At 40.1% G+C, this 19,941-nt stretch overlaps 1 protein-coding gene across 1 annotated transcript in view; it reads left to right on the forward strand.

The window, feature by feature from the left end:
* ZnT63C (zinc transporter 63C) overlaps window positions 1–19,173 on the forward strand; it is an 89,932-nt gene extending 70,759 nt beyond the window's left edge. The window contains exon 9 of the mRNA XM_068388041.1: window positions 17,422–19,173. Coding sequence (XP_068244142.1) covers window positions 17,422–17,571 — 150 coding nt within the window. The 3' untranslated portion in view covers window positions 17,572–19,173. The remainder of the gene's footprint in view (window positions 1–17,421) is intronic.
* The last annotated feature ends 768 nt before the right edge of the window (window positions 19,174–19,941 follow it).

Below are 19,941 nucleotides of genomic sequence, written 5' to 3' on the forward strand. Positions count from 1 at the left end.
AAAATAAGTCTAAACTTTTAGTACTAACCTTTGAAATTAGTTTACTTAAACCTGAATACCATAGGTTATTTGCAAAATTTAGCTAAGAATTATTCAAAGAAATTATTTCTTGACAGTAATATAAAAAAATACGACCAATTACATTATATTATGAAAATTAAAATAATCACTAGGTCATATTCTAAATGTCTGAGACATGCTGCATTACACAATGGAAACAGAGTCGTGAATACTAAAGAAATCTTGAATACTTAAGCAAACATCTTAGAATGTTAGTAACGATCCTAGTGCAAATAATTCTTTTTAAGAAGAATGAGGATAAGCAATAAAAAATGTTTAACTCCAAATTTCTATGCTGATGAAGATTTTATCCATATAAGAAATTTACGATAGAACTTGACTATGTTCTAGATACTTTTTAGTTCTGCCCCAGTTAGAGATGGTTTTACATTTAAAATGGTTAAATAGTGAACCTTGTAACATATTTTTTCAATATTAAACTTACCCGATAATCATGTAGCTGTCAACTCCGTTGCCCGACAGAATTCTATGGAGGGATACGCCAGCTATCACAATACTAGAAGGGGGTGTATTAACCAGCGCCACCTGTGGCCAGGTACTCAAGTACTTCTTGTTGACACCTCCTCAATTATTCCTCTGTCGTGCTTCCGGCAAGACGTTCTGGGATACGCTTATGTTCTTGGAGTATTTTCACGACTTTGGTGAAGTATTTCTCTTTGATTTCGGCTGTCGCTTTACTGGAAAACTTCTATATTAGCTTAGTTAGCTTTTGGAATAATTTGATTAATTTTGGTGACGAGAGAGTATGAACTCTCGTTCACCTTTCAATGGCCGACCCTTCCCTTAGACGGAAGTGTTGGTGTCTAAGAGAGTATAGACTCTCTTTCTTAATTTTGCTTAACAAAGTTATAGATTTATTTTATATCTCTCCGCCTCTTATAGGCCTCTTCGATTAACTTCCTTTTATTATAAACTCATTAAAATTAATTTTTATATTTGTTTATATTCGACCTTCCTAATAGTAGGCGGTCTTTTACCGAAGTTAATAAACTTTGAGCCCGTCATTTCGGTTTTACCTGTTAACATATTATGCTATTTCCGCCACAGAGTTTGAAAGATTTTCTTTGACAGTCTCGTACTTTTTTCAAAGCTGAACTAACATTTTGTTTTGTCTCTGCAGTTGTTGACGTTCAGAACGTTCAACTTGCACTCTATCGTTACGATAGAGAAAGAATGTTCACGGTTTCACGTTGCAGTAAGAGTAACCGTGTCTAGCGTTTTGTTCATTCTTTCTTAACTTAATGGTTTTGATCCTAATAAAGGAACTTTTCATTTTTTTCCTTTAACAATAATATGTTTTAACGATATATATGATTGGGCTCTTCTCTCAGGTTCTAAGCAAGAGAGAGAGAGAGAGAGAGAGAGAGAGAGAGATAGAGACGGAGGGAGAAAGAGGATAAACGTTTCATTCAAGCCTGCCAGGCGTACGAGTAACGTCATTATCGATTTTTGCTCTTCTCCCTAGTCTCTTTAGGGGAAGAAACTAAACGTTTCTAGAGTGATCTAGTGTTTAGTCTCTTTCCAACCACTGATTTATCTTTCATTAGATTTTTCTGTTACATTGTAATTCTGTTTTCGCAATTACTAACTTTGAGAAAGGATAGAATTGCGTATTTCAGGTACAAACCACTTAAGTTTCGAGTTCAGTGAAATAAGTGCAAACAGAAATCAAAGTGATAAGTGATTAGTGCGTGAGGGTACTTTTGTGCGCGCCAGTCGTCCTCCCAGTCCGGGACCTCTTGCAAGCTCCCAAGCCCAGGGGAGAAGCAATGTCGAAGGGCATAAGGGTTCAGCAGGCCTTGATCGGCGCACAGAAGTATTCTCGGTGGTTGTGGGCGTGTCTTACCGAGACCGTCACTCCCACCCGCAGACGATTGAGCCCTTATTTTGCTCGTCTGCAGAAGAGATTAGGGGAGAAAATAAAGAGTAACGCTGGTCTCAGGTCTCTAGACTTCTTAAACGTTAAGTCCAGACCTATGCCAGACGTACGAAGTTAAAGTTCACAACCCGAATGCAGTCGTTGGGTTAGCTCTGACTCTCCTAAGTCATCAGTTGATTACACTCCGACTAAGAGGAGTAAGGTTCTGCCACAACAGATCTCTGCTGTTAAGGCTTTACCTCAGCAGAACTTAGTGTCTGCCGACCCCAAGTTAACTCTACTGCAGTCCATACAGTCACAACTTTCGGTCTTGATGCGTGAGTGTCGGGCTGAGAGTGTTGCACCGCCTGCACTCCCTCCACCTGTTCTCGCTGCACCTGTGCTCGCCCAGCCTGCACCTGCTCCGCCTGTGCTCGCCCAGCCTGCACCTGCTCCGCCTGGTCGCAGCACCATCTGCCAGGCGTACGATGTTGTGAACTCTACTACAGTCCATGCAAGCACAGCTTTCGGACTTGATGAGTGAGTGTCGGGCTGAGAGTGTTGCTCCACCGCCTCCGCCTACACTCCCTCCTCCTACACTCGCTCCGCCTGATCACAGTACCATCTGCCAGGCGTATGATGTTGTGGACTCTACTACAGTCCATGCAAGCACAGCTTTCGGACTTGATGCGTGAGTGTCGTGCTGAGAGTGTTGCACCTCCTGCACCTGTGGTGCACCAACCTCCTGCACCCGTTCAGCCTGTGCTGCACCCGCCTGCACCGGTGGTGCACCAACCTCCTGCACCCGTTCAGCCTGTGCTGCACCCGCCTGCACCGGTGGTGCACCAACCTCCTGCACCCGTTCAGCCTATGCTGCACCCGCCTGCACCGGTGGTGCACCAACCTCCTGCACCCGTTCAGCCTGTGCTGCACCCGCCTGCACTCGCTGCACCCAGTCGCAGCTCCATCTGCCAGGCGTACGATGTTGAACCACTTTCGGAGTTTGCTGTTCACAGTGTTGTTCAGCCTCAGCCTTCTTTAGGCAACCCTTGCTTTGGGATCAGGAGAGTTACACTCTTCCTCCTCCTCCCCTTGCTGCTCCTCCAGTGGTGCAACTCTCGGTTGGGGTACAACAACCTCTCCCCTCCGTGAGTCTGTCTGCTCAACCAGCGCTGCACCGAGTTCAACCCTCATCTAGGCAAGCTCATCTACACCATGCACTTGCGCCTCAGGAGCCTCAGCTTGCTAGAACTTTACCTTGTTCTGCGCAGCCTCAACCTTCTCATGCTCCACTCATCTCTCAGGAACAGGAACGGACTACTCCGCCTCCGTCCTCCGCTTAGCTGGTACAATCCTTGGGTGCAACTCTTGCTAGGAGTCAACCTCCTTCACCCTTGCACCTGCCTTCTGCTCCGTCTGTTGTTCAGCCTATGCAGTCTGAACCTCAGGTTTTCCCTCAAGTTGAGGAAACCTCTGTTGTTGTTCCAGCTCATTCTGACTCTGCTGTTCAGCATACCATGGTTTAAACCCCATGCAAGCATGCATTAAGCACTCTAGCACTGGTCATGGAATTTCTGAGAAATGTTAAACGCCATGCACACGCTCTGCTTTCCTTTCAACAGGCTCTGCTTACAGCAGGCTCTACTTCCTACATGCTCTGCATTCAGCATGCTCTGCATACAACATGCTCTGCATACAGCATGCTCTGCATTCAGCATGCTCTGCATACAGCATACTCTGCATACATCATGCTCTGCATACCTTACCGCATGCTTCTCAACACATCTTGGGTTGTTGCCAACTCACTAGACTGTCAAGCAGTTTCATAACGTTGCCTTCTAGTCTGCTGCTTTGCACCAGTGAACCCTCACTCAGAGAACTTAGCTTTTCTAGGATAAGGTCCCTGTAGATGAGAAAGTTCTTTTCTCCCTCCTTCTGATATTCCCTTGAAAACTCTGTCATTTGGAGGGAGCCTTTAGCTGCATAACCTCTTATGGACTTTTATTTAAGCATAACATGTTTACAGGGAAGGTAATGGTTACACTTCAGCCGCTAATCCCGTCTGTTACCACACCTGCTCCCATAGACCTTGAGCTGTGTTGCATGACATGCAGTCCAAGCTTAGTCCTTGTTAGAGGATTTTTTGTTTACGGAGTCAATGTGTCACGGGGAAGACGTTCAACAACCAACAGAAGGGACTTGTTGTGACGCAGTGGGCAACCTCAGCAACCCGTTAAGGAGTTGTCTGTACGACCCAGACAGTCTAGACAGATTCGGGTTGTCACTGTACTTCCTCGCTTGCCCATGATTGACAGTTTACAGACTGTGCAGCAGTATCATGATCTTGTGTCCGGCTCCGTCAGACGACTGGCTTTTAAGAGCTCCCTCAAGTCGTCGCTGTCTGGAGATTTTCAAATGGACTATGGATCTGACCAAGGAACTGGGCCTCCTGGTCAATTTTGAGGAGTCTCAGGTCGTTCCATCCCAGACCATTGTCTCCTTGGGTATGGATCTTCAGAGTCGAGCTTTTCGGACTTGTCCGTCGGCCCCAAGGATCTTCCAAGCCCTAGAATGCATCCAGAGCATGCTGAGAAGGAACCGATGCTTAGTCAGGCAGTGGATGAGTCTAACAGGGACACTTTCATCGCTGGCCCTGTTCATCGAGTTAGGGAGACTCCACCTCCGCCCCCTTCAGTATCATCTGGCTGCTCACTGGATAAAGGACATGACGCTAGAGACGGGCTCAGTTCCTGTTTCCGAAGAGATGAGGTCTACTCTACGTGGTGGAAGAACAGCATTCTTCTCAAGGAAGGTCTACCATTGGCTGTTCAGTCCTCCGACCACCGTCTCTTCTCGGACGCATCGGACACGGGCTGGGGTGCGACACTGGACGGACAGGAATGCTCGGGAACATGGAATCAGGAGCAAAGGACACTTCACATCTATTGCAAGGAGTTGTTGGCAGTTCATTTGGCCTTGATAAACTTCAAGTCCCTCCAGCTTAACAAGGTGGTGGAGGTGAACTCCGACTACACCACAGCCTTGGCTTACATCTCCAAGCAGGGAGGGACTCATTCGAGGAAGTTGTTCGAGATCGCAAGGGACCTCCTCATTTGGTCAAAAGATCGAAAGCTCACGCTGGTAACGAGGCTCATTCAGGGCGATATGAATGTCATGGCAGATCGCCTCAGCCGGAAGGGTCAGGTCTTCCCCACAGAGTGGACCCTTCACAAGAATGTTTGCAGCAGACTTTGGGCCCTGTGGGATCAGCCAACCATAGATCTATTCGCTACCTCGATGACCAAGAGGCTCCTCTTGTATTGTTCTCCGATTCCAGACCCAGCAGCAGTTCGCGTGGATGCCTTTCTGCTGGATTGGTCCCATCTCAACCTGTATGCATTCCCGCCGTTCAAGATTGTCAACAGGGTACTTCAGAAGCTCGCCTCTCACAAAGGGACACGGCTGACGTTGGTTGATCCCCTCTGGCCCGCGAGAGAATGTTTCACTGAGGTACTGCAATGGCTGGTCGACGTTCCCAGGACTCTTCCTCCTAGAGTGGACCTTCTGCGTCAACCTCACGTAAAGAAGGTACTCCCAACCTCCACGCTCTTCGTCTGACTGCCTTCAGACTATCGAAAGACTCTCAAGAGCTAGAGGCTTTTCGAAGGAGGCAGCCAGAGCGATTGCCAGAGCAAGGACGACATCCACTCTCAGAGTCTTTCAGTCTTTATGGGAAGTCTTCCGTAGCTGGTGCAAGGCCAATGCAGTTTTCCTCAACCAGTACCAATGTAACCCAGATTGCTGACTTCCTGTTACATCTAAGGAACGTAAGCTCCCTATCAGCTCCTACGATCAAGGGTTACAGAAGTTTGTTGGCAGCGGTTTTCCGCCACAGAGGCTTGGATCTTTCCTCCAACAAAGATCTACAGGACCTCCTTAGGTCTTTTGAGACCTCAAAGGAACGTCGGTTGTCCACTCCAGGCTGGAATCTAGACGTGGTCCTAAGGTTCCTAATGTCATCAGGATTTGAACCGCTCCAATCAGCCTCTTTTAAGGACCTCACATTTAAAAACTCTTTTCCTCGTGTGCTTAGCAACAGGTAAAAGAGTAAGTGAGATCCACGCCTTCAGCAGGAACATAGGTTTCACATCTGAAACGGCTACATGTTCCTTACAGCTCGGTTTTTTGGCTAAAAACGAGCTTCCTTCCCGTCCTTGGCCTAAGTCGTTCGAGATCCCAAGCCTGTCCAACATGGTGGGGAACGAACTGGAGAGAGTACTTTGCCCAGTTAGAGCTCTTAAGTACTATCTAAAGGTCAAAACCATTACGAGGACAATCAGAAGCCTTATGGTGTGCTATCAAGAAGCCTTCTCTACCAATGTCTAAGAACTCAGTTTCTTACTACATCAGGCTTCTGATTAGAGAAGCAAATTCTCATCTGAAGGAAGAAGACCTTGCTTTGCTGAAGGTAAGGACACATGAAGTGAGAGCTGTGGCTACTTCAGTGGCCTTCAAACAGAACCGTTCTCTGCAGAGTGTTATGGATGCAACCTATTGGAGAAACAAGTCTGTGTTCGCATCATTCTATCTCAAAGATGTCCAGTCTCTTTACGAGTACTGCTACACCCTGGGTCTATTCGTAGCAACGAATGCAGTAGTAGGCGAGGGCTCAGCCACTACATTCCCATAATCCCATAACTTTTTAACCTTTCTCTTGAATACTTTTTATGGGTTGTACGGTCGGCTAAGAAGCCTTCCACATCCTTGTTGATTTGGCGGGTGGTCAATTCTTTCTTGAGAAGCGCCAAGGTTAAAGGTTGTGATGAGGTCCTTTAGTAGGGGTTGCAGCCCTGTATACTTTAGCACCTTTGAGTTGATTCAGCCTCCCAAGAGGAACGCTGCGCTCAGTAAGGAAGACGACCTTATTAAAGGCAGAGTAACGGTTCAAGTCGACTTCCTTACCAGGTACTTATTATTTCATTGTTATTGTGGATAACTGATTATATGAAATATGGGATACTTAGCTATCCTTTAATCTTGTACACTGGTTTTCACCCACCCCCCTGGGTGTGAATCAGCTACATGATTATCGGGTAAGTTTAATATTGAAAAATGTTATTTTTATTAATAAAATAAATTTTTGAATATACTTACCCGATAATCATGATTTAATCGACCCTCCCTTCCTCCCCATAGAGAACCAGTGGACCGAGGAATAATTGAGGAGGTGTCAACAAGAAGTACTTGAGTACCTGGCCACAGGTGGCGCTGGTTAATACACCCCCTTCTAGTATTGTGATAGCTGGCGTATCCCTCCATAGAATTCTGTCGGGCAACGGAGTTGACAGCTACATGATTATCGGGTAAGTATATTCAAAAATTTATTTTATTAATAAAAATAACATATTATTATTATTATTATTATTATTATTATTACTATTACTAGCTAAGCTACAATCCTAATTGGAAAAGCAGGATGCTATAAGCCTGAGGGCTCTAACAGGGAAAAACAGCTCTGTGTGGAAAGGAAATACAGTAAATAATCTACAAGAGAAGTAATAAACAATTAAAATGAAATATATTCAGAAAAGCAACAACATACGATAGATCTTCCATATATAAACTATTAAAAGAGATATGTCAGCCCGTTCAATACAAAAACATTTGCTGCAAGTTTGAACTTTTGAAGTTTTACCAATTCAACTACCCAATTAGGAAGATCGTTCTACTACTTGGTCACAGCTGGAATAAAAATTCTAGAATACTGTCTAGTATCGAGTCTCACGATGGAGAAGGCCTGACTACTATAATTAACTGCATACCTAGTATTACAAACAGGATGGTTCTGTCCTAGAAGATCTGAATGTAAAGGATTTTCAGAATTATGAAAAATCTTTTGCAAAATGCATAATGAACTAATTGAACAGTATTACAGTAGTAGCGGGCAGTAGTCGGATGTAGAACGGCACCTCGTAGTATCGGGGGATATTGAGGAAGGAGAGGACTAATTGGTAAGGGACCTCTGGTAGTGGTTTTAACACGCCCCAGTTTCTATACCGACACCCTATAAGGGTGAGCGAGCTGGGTATATGCCTGGCATTCCATGCAACTTTCTCTCTAGTATATCTAGCAGTATTTATACCTTAGAAATGCTGCTATAAGGAGCATTTCACGGAGCGACACAGGTATAGCAACAACATAAGATAGATCTTCCATATATAAACTATTAAAAGAGATATGTCAGCCCGTTCAATACAAAAACATTTGCTGCAAGTTTGAACTTTTGAAGTTTTACCAATTCAACTACCCAATTAGGAAGATCGTTCTACTACTTGGTCACAGCTGGAATAAAAATTCTAGAATACTGTCTAGTATCGAGTCTCACGATGGAGAAGGCCTGACTACTATAATTAACTGCATACCTAGTATTACAAACAGGATGGTTCTGTCCTAGAAGATCTGAATGTAAAGGATTTTCAGAATTATGAAAAATCTTTTGCAAAATGCATAATGAACTAATTGAACAGTATTACAGTAGTAGCGGGCAGTAGTCGGATGTAGAACGGCACCTCGTAGTATCGGGGGATATTGAGGAAGGAGAGGACTAATTGGTAAGGGACCTCTGGTAGTGGTTTTAACACGCCCCAGTTTCTATACCGACACCCTATAAGGGTGAGCGAGCTGGGTATATGCCTGGCATTCCATGCAACTTTCTCTCTAGTATATCTAGCAGTATTTATACCTTAGAAATGCTGCTATAAGGAGCATTTCACGGAGCGACACAGGTATAGCCCAGAAATAGATTGTGAAGATGGAGCTTCGGACATGACGAAATAAATACACGAGTGTGAAAAAAGCCGAGAGCACCACAAAAATTTCCCACAATGTCGCAGTCCAAAAAGAAGGATGTTGTTCAGATGGCGCTCGCGTCGGGGCGTGGGTGGCGTGGCTCTGGTAGGTTGGCTAGGGCCTTTGTATCGGCCCATCCCTTTGACGAAGGAATTAACTAAATGGAAGACAACCTGTGAATAGTGGATTTCACGCGCCTTTGCTTTATACACGACACCCAAAAGGTGCTCGCGCGAGGGTTGTAACCTCAGCATTCCATGCTTTTATCTTTCTCTGGTATAATTGGAAGGTTTTATCAGAAAAGGTATATTAGAAGGACTCTTTTCACCGGCCGCCACAGGTCGACCCAGAAAAGGGATTTTTCCTTTGTCAAAATCCCTTTTATAAACAAATAAACATCCCAAACAGGTTTAGTGCCATTAGTGCACCTCGGGTTTTTCACTGTTGGCATTCCTCTGACCTACAGTGCTTTACTCTGACCTCTGCTTGGAATTTTGGGTATTCAGATTATTGGATTTTGGCTCGGAGAACGGCCATATTTCATGTTTCAAATAGTAATTTAATGAAAACAATTTGTTTTATGGCAAAAAAAAAAACCAATTTGTTTTATGGCAAAAAAAAACATTTGTTCTATGGCAAAAACTTCCATTTCTTATATTTATGTAAGCGCATCCGGTTCCTTACCAACTTTTTTTCTGACCAGGGTATCCATTTAATTACTTTTTCTTGAAGAATTTGATGGAAGGATATTTATGGTAGTCTCCCATAACCATCAAGAGCATGATTTTCTCTGATTAAAGCTGAAAGAGAATGTAACTCTCTTCTTTCGATGTTGTGAATAAACGCTGTCTGCGTTTCTCTAAGCTTTATTCATTGTATTTCTTTGTCTGCTTGTTGATATATTTACAATTCTTATATTATAGTTATACTGAATGATGCAAGAAGTGTCAGAAATCTTAACTAAATAATCCTAAAGCTTAAAATTTGCCCAGAAAATATGCAGACAAGAATATATGATGCTAGCACTGTCTTACTCGTGTGGGCATGTGGTACATAAAGCATATATAAGTTTTGAGGGAAGGGGCTCACCACTGCCTAGTAAACAACCCTGAAATATGATGATTATACCCTTGTGATCCCCAGTGTTGAGTAAAATTACCTCTAAACACTCATACTTATGCATACTGAAGTATGTTCAACCAATCTACTAAGAACAATTTGAAACCCATTTTCTCAAAATGTAAAATTTTTGGGAGAAAGTTTCCTGCTACTATTTCAATATTGACCTTTTTTCATTCAAACATGGAAAGATACAGAGTTTTATAGGCTACAATCTGTACATTCTAATTCAAGAAAAAAAATGGAAAACTTCCGTATGAAAAATGGCTGCCATTAAAAGTTCTTACCATACTTTGATAAAATAACACATGAATAAAAGAAAAATGGGTATTACACTTTCCCAGGTCCACCTTTTAGAATATAAGATTCTCTTTCAAAACTGTTTTAATTATACGAAATCCATCGAGAAATAAAAAAGAAGTAGGAGTTTGAAGTAACCCCAAAATAACAGTGGTCTGAGTTGCGCCCCATTAACCCTTTTACCCCCAAAGGACGTACTGGTACGTTTCACAAAAGCCATCCCTTTACCCCCATGGACGTACCGGTACGTCCTTGCAAAAAAATGCTATAAAAATATTTTTTTTCATATTTTTGATAATTTTTTGAGAAAATTCAGGCATTTTCCAAGAGAATGAGACCAACCTGACCTCTCTATGACAAAAATTAAGGCTGTTAGAACAATTAAAAAAAATATACTGCAAAATGTGCTGGGGAAAAAAATAACCCCCTGGGGGTTAAGGGTTGGAAATTTCCAAATAGCCTGGGGGTACAAGGGTTAAGGTCTTTGCAGTATCTCTTCAACACCTGTTTACAGCTGAATGCTGAATGGCCTCACGGGCCCCAGTGCTTGGCAATACTGTATGCCCCAATTTCTTATGGTACTAATTTCAAAATTTCCTAGTCTTTCCTTCAATACTTTGTGAAAAAATATTTCATTGCTTAACTGGTAGTTGTCATACTTATCTTTCTCGAAGTTACTGCGTCCTGACTTTCTTGGAAGTTATTTGTTTATGAATCAGCATTACACGTCTGACCAACGCTGGTGCTGTTGAGGAATGAAGTAAGGGGGTGGGGAGATGTAGGGGTGGAGAGGGATAGTCGTAGCAGGAGGCAGCAGACGGGTGTAGGACGGCACCTCGTTGTTCCGGGGGATGTTGATAAAGGAGAGGTCTAATTGGTTTTCTATACCGACACTCAAAGAGTGAGCGAGCTAGGTTTATTCCTGGCATTCCATGCATCCTTTTTTCTCTGGTATATTCAGCAATAACTATGCCTTAGAAATGGTCCCAGAGGAGCACTTCACTGGGCGACACAGGTTCCTCGCCCAGAAATAGATTTTCCCTTCATCAAAATCCCTTTTTAACTAATAAATCTCTTGACATCAGCAAGATGTGTGGAGTTGATGGGGGAATAAATGACCACTAAATATAAGCATAAAAATTATATTTTTTTATAAAATTGTGTTTTTATGAATCATACCTAATTGTTATCATGCTGACTCCAACACTTATGTAGTTGGGCATGTGATGGAAAAGAGTCCAAATATAACTTATCTTAAAGCTGAATCACTTTTAAATACAGCTTGACTCAATTTTGAAACATCAAATAACCCTCCTATAAGGCTTCAAAAACAACCTGTATAATCTCTTTAACCTGTAACTATTACTAAACTAGATTATATTATCAAAATAAAAAAAACCCTTTGAATTAGTATATCACCTCTTGCTACCATAGGACCTAGTCCAACAGTCTTCATAAGCAAACCAGGCCTCCTTCAAGTCATGTTAGGAGAAAAGTGGTTTCGTATGCCTTGCAGCTGCTGCTAACACCTTTTCCAATTATTATTTTTTAATGAAATTAAGAGAAGTAGCAGCACCTCTTCTGCATATGCTTTACACCAAGTTTACAGGTTTAAAGACCGCTCACGAATGGTAGTGGCAAGGGACAGTGACATTGCCCTAGAGACTGGCCATATATACGTATGATCAGCACCCAAGCTAGGACCAAGGAGGGCCAGGGAGTGGCTGCTGATGACTCAGCAGATAGACCTATAGGCTCCTCCAAACCTCCCATCCTTAGCTCACAAGGATGGTGAGGTTGCAGCGACCAAATGAACTAACGAGTTTGGCATTCACCAGTCAGGGACATTACCACATCAATCGCATGGCATTCTTGGAGAGAGGTCAACTGGGCATTTTATTTCCACAAAATTGATAGGAAATGCTCCCTCTAATATATTCTTTTTTATGTGAATACTTTACTTACTTTACTTTGATGGCTGCTTTTCCGGTCCCATGCAGCAGGGGAACCCCACTCTCTACAGGACCTCTACTGTTGTTTTACCTTGTTCTTTCAGAATATTTAACGTTTCATATCGCGTATTGTTCATTTACTGTTAAATCGTCACTGTTGTATGACTGTTGAAACAAGAAAGTCTTCAATTTCCTCTCGAAAGCCTTAATGTCTTCAATCATTCGAATGTTTCGTGGGAGCTTATTATATAGTCTCGGGGCCCCATATTTGATGATTTAATTGGACATAAAGACCTTTCTTCAGTCTCCATTCATTTCCCAGGTTAATGAGGGAATAGGGAAAGGATGAGGTAAACGTTTTGCCTTGTAATTATTCTTCACCATAGAAGAGATGAAACCATTTTATCCCCAGAAAATCCCATATGCATAGAAATATCCAGCAACTCGCTAATACGTTTTGCCGATGTCAAAGCCGTAAGGAAGAGCGTCTTTGCTGTAAGACCTTTTAAGGCTAACTTTTTCAAGGGTTCATAACCTTGACCTTTTGATATTGGAAGAGCACATCTAATTTCCAATGAACCAACCTAATGAAGGGGTTTCTCAATATTGAAAGATCTAAGCACATCCACAATAATATTTGAAGGGAAGAAACATAACCCATCATGCTTCAGCAGTGTATTAAGCATTGACCTATTTAAAGGTATAAAGGCCACTAATGAATGGCAGAGGCAAGGGATAGTGACATTGCCCTATCAAGCAGGACCATGCCCAAGAGACTGGCCATATATACATACCAGTGCCAAGCCCCTCTCCACCTAAGCTAGGACCAAGGATACCCAAGCAATTGCTCCTGATAACTCAGCAGATATACCTATAGGCTCTCTCAATTATGGTGAGGTTTCAGAGACCAAAGAGACTAACGAGTTTGAGCGGGACTCAAATCCCAGTTCTGCTTTCACCAGTCAGGGATGTTACCACATTGGCCACCACAACCCTTAAATCGCTGAAATAGAGAATTTATCATCATAAACAAGGAAATGTAGAAATAAACAGTAATCCAAAATAGTTTTTATTACTGAAATACTTTTAGATTTGCACCAGCCAAGGTCATGCCACTAGCTTTGGTATACAGTAGATTATTGGTAGATGGTCTTTTGGAAGGTAAAGTAAACATTCTAGAAGGATGTGAAAACTTTCTATCTAAGGATACAGTGGATAGTTCATATGGTTAGCTGAAGGAAATGAAGGTTTTGGTGTGTTACTTGCATTAGGGAATGTTTGAGAAGATTTATCTTCACAAACAACCCTCTTGAGACTCCTGATAACAGAGGCCATAGATCCATAAACCTCTTTCAGGGCTAATAACGAGCTATTAGAGTCATCCTGCTGTTTGAAACTTGTTTATTACTGACCATATCATTGAGATTGGAGGAAAAGTATACAAATGTAGATCTGACCAGTCTTGTAGCATGGCAGCCACTCTCCGAGCTAAAGGCTCTAGTACCTGGGAGCAGAACACCTCTCACTTCATATTAAGATGAGTAGCAAACAAGTTTATGTTGCGCATCCTCCACCAATTACAAATTTCCCAAATTACTAATGAGTGAAGAGACCACTCGTTCAGAAGGACATGACGTTTTATGTTCACTCATTCAGAAGGACATGACGTTTTATGTTCACTCATTCAGAAGGACATGACGTTTTATGTTCACTTCAAATTCTTTCTAGAAATCCACAAATGTTTGGACTTCTTTCTCCAACAGAAAAGTCCAAAAAATCATCATCCCAAATATGGGATCTTCTGAGTTGAAATCAGATAGGACTTGTCGATCGACTAGAATCCCTAAATTTTTTCAACATCCTGAGCAGCTTGAATCTTTTTTTCAGAGAGGAATTTAAAGTGAGCCAGTCATCTGAGTAAAAAAGTACTTTTATCCCAATAGATGTAACCACATAGTGATTGGAGTAATTTCTCTTGTGAAAACTTTAGGATCCATTCTCTGCCGAAAACCAAGGCACTTAAATTGGTATTCTTTTTTCCATTTGCAAACTTGAGGAGATTTCTTGAATCTTTGTGAATATACGTCATATCAATATTTTTCTCGCCATCACTAATGGTTTGATCTAAAGTTAAGAAATCTAGATCTTATTAAAGTTAGGATGATCAGCAAACTTCTCTTTAATAAAAGAAGGTAAACCTCCGACTATAGAATCAGAAAAGGCAGAATTTCCACTAAATTACCCACATTTTCTACCATAGCTAACATCTCGGGTTAACCAAGCTTTATATCTTGAATTGAATAAAGGCCTCCCACTATGGTACTTAACATTGGTAAAGGTGAAGTAGCAGCGTCAGTCATGATGAATTAACGCCAAACACGGGAAAAAACACCAAGAGCACAAACAAAACAACTAAGCGAGCAAGTCCAAAACAGAAGGATGTCCTAGAGGGCGCTCGTGTTAGGTGTCGGTGGCGTGGTCCAAGTGTGGTTTCTAGGGCCTCTGTTACGGCCCTTCCCTTTGATGAAGGAATTATCTAAATGGAAGACAGCCTGTGAATAGTGGTTTTCACACGCCCCTGATGTATACACGACGCCCACAAGGTGCTCGCGCGAGGGTAGTAAGCTCTGCATTCCATGCTTTTATCTTTCTCTGGTATATTTGGAAGATTTATATCAGAAAAGTGTAAAGAAGGACCCTTTTCACTGGGCGTCACAGGTCTCTCCCCAGAAATAGATTTTTCCTTCGTCAAAATCCCTTAATTTCTAGTAAATTAGATTGTTGGGGTGAAATGGTTAGAGTAGGCAATTGCCCTCTTTTATAAATTGACAACCCTCTGGGTTACGATTGGAACTCTAATAACAAGCAAGACCATTCAGAAGTAGATTTTCCCCAAAATTTGGGCCAGTACTTTATAAACTATAAATTTAGATATTGAAAAATAGAGGGTTACATTCAGATCAAGGCAAATCCATTAGCTGAGCAGACATTGCAGAGTAAGCTAAGTCATTACTGTACTAACTTGATTCATTTTCTCTGGAATCATCTTGACAATTGTTTTCAGCAAAAACATAAGAAGTGATTCGTCCCCTGATTCGTTTGTCACTTAGGTTATTTTTGCTATATTCTTATCGATTCTAAGAAATGTCATCATTCATATGTTTCAGAATTGCCAGAATTATCAGTTATTTTAATGATTAGCAAAGGCGTCTGCATTAAAATCTTGTAAGTCAAAATTTGCTGTAACCTCTTTGGAGCTTCTAGTCCCTACTTTCATACCACTATTCCTTTCAAAAGAGGATCCTGGAAAGTAGGTGTCTTTACTAAAAACTTTGACCCTATCGTTATAGTCTACATCTGCTGTAACATGAGCCAAACAAGGTGCATTAGAATAAAACATTTTGTCCACAGATTCAAAAAACATTTTCAGAATGTAACTTACTAATACGTCTGGCAAGAGAGATTTTATATGATATACCATATTATTGTTTATTGCACACAGAAGTTGAGCATGCATGCTTGGTTAGAAGTACAAGTTCCAGACCCGTTCTTTTTCGGATTATGATTACATTTGGTAAGAATCTGAATTCCGGTAAGCCTACGCCCTGGATATAGAATATTTGGAAACTATATGATAAAACTTGCTGTCACAATACCTACAAAAGTCGTACCGTAAAGACTTGGTGATCTGCTCATAACTCACGACGAAGTTATCAGGTTTCTGGCGTACCCATGTTAGCATGTATTATAGTGCCAAATGCCAATTCATAGATGGCATTGCAGGATCAATAGCTTCCTCTAGGGGGATAGGATATAAGGAAGAGAGAGAGAATTCTTTTTTACTTTTTATATAAGAAATATCTTTGGGAAGGTTACCCTTTTACCCCCAGGCTATTTGGAAATTTCCAACCCTTAACCCCCAGGGGGTTATTTTTTTCCCAGCACATTTTGCAGTATATTTTTTTTAAATTGCTCTAAAAGCCTTAATTTTTGTCATAGAGAGGTCAGGTTGGTCTCATTCTCTTGGAAAATGCCTAAATTTTCTCAAAAAATTATCAAAAATATGAAAAAAAAAATGTTTATAGCATTTTTTTGCAGGACGTACCGGTACGTCCATGGGGGTAAAGGGATGGCTTTTGTGAAACGTACCAGTACGTCCTTTGGGGGTAAAAGGGTTAAGCAAGATGAGATTAATTGAAATACTGTAATACTGTTTCTCCAGTGATTATGAAGAAGAATTTAAGGAGAGCTGAATCTTTTTAAAGTAAGTGATTTTGTGGCACTTTATCATATTATTTAGGCCTTTTTATTGACATGCAGCAGAGATTGTTACAAAAAATCTTTATCCCTTTGCTATTTTGCATGTAGCGTCTCACTTAGAATATTAAAATCCCTTTTTATTGAGATGCCACCAGTGCCTTGTTGTTGGCTGCGTAACAATTTCCTATCTTTATAATCAGGACTAAAAATGAAAAAGTTATGGTAGAGAAATGAAGAACAGATCATACTTTGAATCTTGAGGGTTACTGTGTGAAAAAAAAAAAAAAGTTTAGCAACAGTTTATAAAGAATATTGGTAACCGTACTACAGTTAAAGGAAATTCATTGATTAATATGAATTTTTGTAATGTAAGTGTTGTGGCCATACAATTTAAAGGTATAGAATGTTTTATTACTTCATGAAGTATAGTAAGGGTAGTATTTTTCACATGAGGAATTTAGTGTAATCTCCGATAGATTTTAGCTGAATAAGTTTGTTGTTTTTGTAATTACTTGGAAATTATTATTGCATGTTATCACTTTAGTGAATAGCATTTTCTTAAAATAAAGATTTTTGGTATGTTGTAGATTTATGCTATGAAATATAAGGATATTGGTTTGATAATCTAGACGTAGGTTATTCTAGTAAAAGCTTATGGTGTTGTGTCTACTGGTGATTTTAAAAAGTTGTGGTAAACAGTAAAAAAGCACAATTGATTTATGTGCAAAATTTTGTTTTCTGACTCCAGATAATGTAAAGATTTAATGTAATACTGTATTTATAGAGAGTACAAGAACATGTTACTCTATATTTATAGAGGTACAAGAACATGTTACTCTATAACTATGAATTAAGTACGGTTCTATTTAAAGATTTATTGCTGTGAACTTGGACTGGTGTTATCATTGTAAGATATATGTAATGAGGAAGGAAGTACTTTATCATAACGCCATTCATATTACGTATGTTCATAGAGAAACCTCTACTCTGGTCTACTTTCAGAATGATGCATCGCCTATTGCCTCTACTTGTCGTCAGCGCACTAACTTGGAGGCTAACGGTGAAAATCAGCCGGAAAATTCTGCTGAAGGTGCTATGGAGGGTGGCTACCTTCTCGTTCCTACCAATGTTAGTCATGTGTCGTCAGTTTGACAGTGGCCCTTCTCTAGCCAGGAAGATGAATCGGCAGATGACTGACAGTAACTGTCAGTCAGGGAGCTAGCGGGAATATCCTCAAGGACAGATTATTATGGGATCCTTCCTAGCAAACCCCTGATGTGATACAAGGAAACTTTCAAGAGTTATAATGTACTGTAGCTACTCATAAACTCTTATGGTTGTGAGCCCAAAATCATGTTGAAGAGCATGGTGTTTTGATACTGTATAGTAAACATAATTATTAAATTTGTCTGGATTATTATTTTGCTAAACAGCTTTTAGATCAAAAAGACCAATTGTTGAATAAGTGAGGTGCAATGCTGGTGTAAATATTTGTAATCACTGCAGTGTATACAGTATCATATTTAGGATTATTTAATGAATGCAGATAGTTTTTTCACATTGATGTGTGGTAGTACAAACAGACTCTTTAAAAGAGATAATCCCTTCAACTGCCAAAACCTAGTGGGGAAATTGATATAATTGATACAATATATTTAGAGTACTGTATGCTGCTTTCCCAAGTATATATATTTTTTTCTATTGAGGTTGTACAATTTGTTTTTTTCAGAAGCAGACAGCAACTTTTAAGTTCATTATCATGTGTATACTGAACTTTTTTTTTTATGCAGATATACAGTACATAGGTAATGAATGAGCTATCCAGATTATCAAGCACAAGATAGTCCACACTTGAAGTGAGGGAAAACATTGTGTGTTTTGTGCTACGCACGGACCAAAGTTATTATGGTTGGATCTGGCCAGGCCGGACCCACATAATACAACTAGTCCTGAAAGTTGCAAGAAAATAAAAGACGATCACACACAAAGTTTGAGCATTGGGCAGAAACTTGTATTTAAGTGGAATAGATAAATGCCATATTTTGATATATTTTTGTTGTATTTGTAATTTATGTGTGAATGGATATTGCTGGAAGTGATACAACAGGTGATGAAGTTATGGGTATTATAATAAATTACAAATACATTTTGTTTATTTATAAATACAGTATTGCCCATGTATTTAATAAGCACTTTTGTACACAGACCTGACCTTGTGCCTCATAAAACTTAGTTTAGGTAGACATTTTTAAAACTTTTGATAAAGACAGATTATTTATGTAGTTTCTGAAGAATCACCAAAGCTGTTTTATATTTTTAATTGTTTATTGATGTTTCTTATTTTTTCTCTTGTAAAGAGACGTGTTTTCTTAAATTGACATTATGATGTAAAAGTTTTGTGAGATATTTTTCCTCTTTGGCTACTTAGGTAAAACCTGTCGGAAGACAATAGGCTGTTTATATTTCAAACTCAAGAGTAATTCTGTTTTTTCGTGACTTAAATACAAGTGTTCACGTTGTGCGGTTATCAGTTTTTTATGATTTGACATTTTGCACTAGACAGGAAAATGTTTAGCCTTTGGAATTGTCTATTTTGTATTGTTGCTGCAGCAGTATGTCTCCAAACTTTCAGGATTCTCTTTGGTATTGTAGAAATTTCAGTACCCATACAATTTACAAATATAATTTTTGAACATGTCCAATTCCCACGTACTTGGTTAAGGGTAGGCAAACCGAGTGCCAAACAGCTGCTAAGGTGAGTGAAGTGGTTGCTTAATTAGAGTGAAAACATTACATTAATTCTCCTTCCTCCCATAGCCTCTTAATTTATAGATATTTTTATATTTTTTTAATACCCTACCTTTTTAGAAATATACATTTTGCAGAAGAATATCTTGAGTTGACTTTAAAAGGTGAAATCCAGCTTGAGTAAGGTTATAGATAATATGAAATTATTGATACAATACTGTACTGTATATATGGGACATCTGTAATGCGCAAGCATTGCTTATACTAAAGGGTCTTTGTTACTTAGATTTTTCCATTTCACATGAGTGTGTCTGACAAGTTGATAGTGTGCCCTCTGCCCCCCCTCCCCCCAGAACATCATGAAAAATATACAGCATATTACAATATAAAAGCCTATGCAACAAAATTTATGGTTGGCTTCAAATCTCCATATGATGTGGAATTTTTGACTAAACATTTCCATTTGTTGTAGAATATTTTTTTATAAATTTTCCTATGAAGTAGAAACTGTTCTAGTGTAATCAAATGAAACAAATGAGGTCTTGCTATCTGAAAGTACAACTGTTTTCACAGCAGAACTATCAGGAATATGGTCAACTGTCAAGTTTATTAAATACTGTTAATGCCACCGTACAAATCAGCAAATTATGGTGATGATGTAGAAGAGCATCAAAATTATTTTCTTAGAAATAGTTTTGTACAACCAAATAAAACAAATTAAGTTTTCTCTCAAAATATATGAAGGAAGTTTAAGTTGACTTATAGTATGAGTTT

This window comes from Palaemon carinicauda, chromosome 15 (assembly GCF_036898095.1).
Source record: "Palaemon carinicauda isolate YSFRI2023 chromosome 15, ASM3689809v2, whole genome shotgun sequence".
In the NCBI taxonomy this organism is placed as follows: domain Eukaryota; kingdom Metazoa; phylum Arthropoda; class Malacostraca; order Decapoda; family Palaemonidae; genus Palaemon; species Palaemon carinicauda.